The sequence below is a fragment of the Malus domestica genome, chromosome 01 (genome assembly GCF_042453785.1).
Source record: "Malus domestica chromosome 01, GDT2T_hap1".
Taxonomy (NCBI): Eukaryota; Viridiplantae; Streptophyta; class Magnoliopsida; order Rosales; family Rosaceae; genus Malus; species Malus domestica.
The window spans coordinates 18,192,557-18,194,234 of record NC_091661.1 but is presented as its reverse complement, the minus strand read 5'-3'; the positions used below and the strand labels follow the sequence as shown (position 1 = coordinate 18,194,234).

The 1,678-nt window shown below is 34.4% G+C and overlaps 1 protein-coding gene across 1 annotated transcript; it reads right to left on the bottom strand.

The window, feature by feature from the left end:
- Positions 1 to 441: 441 nt before the first annotated feature.
- On the bottom strand, positions 442 to 822 carry LOC139198302 (uncharacterized). The gene has a single exon (XM_070826810.1). It carries the CDS (start codon positions 820 to 822, stop codon positions 442 to 444), a length of 381 nt encoding a protein of 126 aa, XP_070682911.1.
- Positions 823 to 1,678: the final 856 nt, after the last annotated feature.

Genomic DNA, 1,678 nt, shown 5'->3' with positions numbered 1-1,678 from the left:
CTATTTATTAATTTCTGAAGAAAGTTGGATGCATTGGGTTGGTTTTGGAAACAGGGACTGTTAATGGCAGACAACGGCATCTTTCTACATTTCTTCTTTTGATAAAGGTAAGAAAAATCTGGCTCAGGGATTCAATAGATAATTTAACTATTACCTATTTTCAAAGAGAAGGCCGATTCTAGCTTTAGATATAGATCAGTGGCACACTGGCACTCTCAACGGCTAGATTTTGGTTTCTTTTTTCCAAAGATATAGTAGTATTATTTGATATGAATTGAAATATTTACATCATAAATCAGGAGTATTAAACAACTATTTCAGTTCAAATCATTCCTCCACACGTTTGACATAAGTTGCCACCAAATGTGCAGTCCCATTGCAGGCTCGAGGAGTAAAAAGAAATTCAATTGAACTCAATTGCTGCTTAATATGATGAATGTCTCATATAACACCTTCCATGACAGCCTCCGGTTGTAAAACACCATTTAGCATGTCCACCATTACCTTCGAATCAGTTTCTACTTGAACTATCCCAAAGCCTCTCTCCACATAAGTCAACAAAGCCGCCCTCATCGCTTCCATTTTGGCCATCAAACTAGATTCACATAAGATATTCCCTACCCCTCCAGCTCTTTTAAAAATGTCCACAAAATCTCTAGCAACCCACCCAAATCCACCCCTTTCCGTTTGCTTATACCAAGCCCCATCACAGTTGACTTTAATTGTTTGAAATGGAGGCTTTGTCCACCCTCCCTGAACCTGGAACTGTCGGCATGTCTGCTGCAATTTCTCCCCTCCACACTCCTCGAGCTCACTCCACATGTTCAATTTTGGGTTGTTAGATTTCATTTTTTTTCTTTAAATCCAACAATCCAGATTAATTAACTTAATAAAAATTCTTAAAAATTGTTTTAAAATACAGAAAAAATAAAATGAAAATTTATTAAATTGGGTACTTTATTTAAACTGGTTAAAATTCTACTTGAAAATCTATCCACAAAAATTGTATTTTCGAATAATGACACGTGGCGTGACAAGATTGGTGAAAAATCCTATCCGAAATTAAAAATAAATTATTTTTTATTATCTATAAAAAAAATTAATAATATTTTAATTCGAATTGACTAGATTCTTGCTTAGCTCAATTTTTAGAAGTAAAGATGCACTTGGTCAATTACCATTTAGTTTGGTAGATTATATGGACTTTGGGCCAGCTCATTTTTAGAAGTGGAGTTGCTCTAAATGACTAGACTCTTGCCCAACTCATTTTTTATTAACCCAATTTTTAGGGGTGGAGGTGCTCTAAATGAGTTAAATAGACTTTGGGCAGCTCATTTTTTAGGGATGGGTTAATGTGAATATGAGTAAATGGGTTAATAAAGAAAAAGAATTAACGGAATCATAAATTGGGGGTTTGTTTAGGTATAGATGTTAATTATATTACGAGTTACTTAATTGATGTATAAAACTTTATAATTTAAGGCTGCACCGTAAAGATGGTGGTGATATATAAAAGCATCTGTACGTTTTGTAAGATTCTCCATTCAAAGAGTAAATGTGCGAAGCCAACCATCAGACCAAAAAAAGAATTGCGTTTAGCTACGAGCTATATATGAGTTCATGCTCACCGTTTGATTGGTTGGTAGATTTTTCTGCAATCCAAGGAAAATACATGCAA

Excerpts from the sequence above, each read along its gene's own strand:
- LOC139198302 (XM_070826810.1), bottom strand. The coding sequence starts at position 822 with ATGTGGAGTGAGCTCGAGGAGTGTGGAGGGGAGAAATTGCAGCAGACA.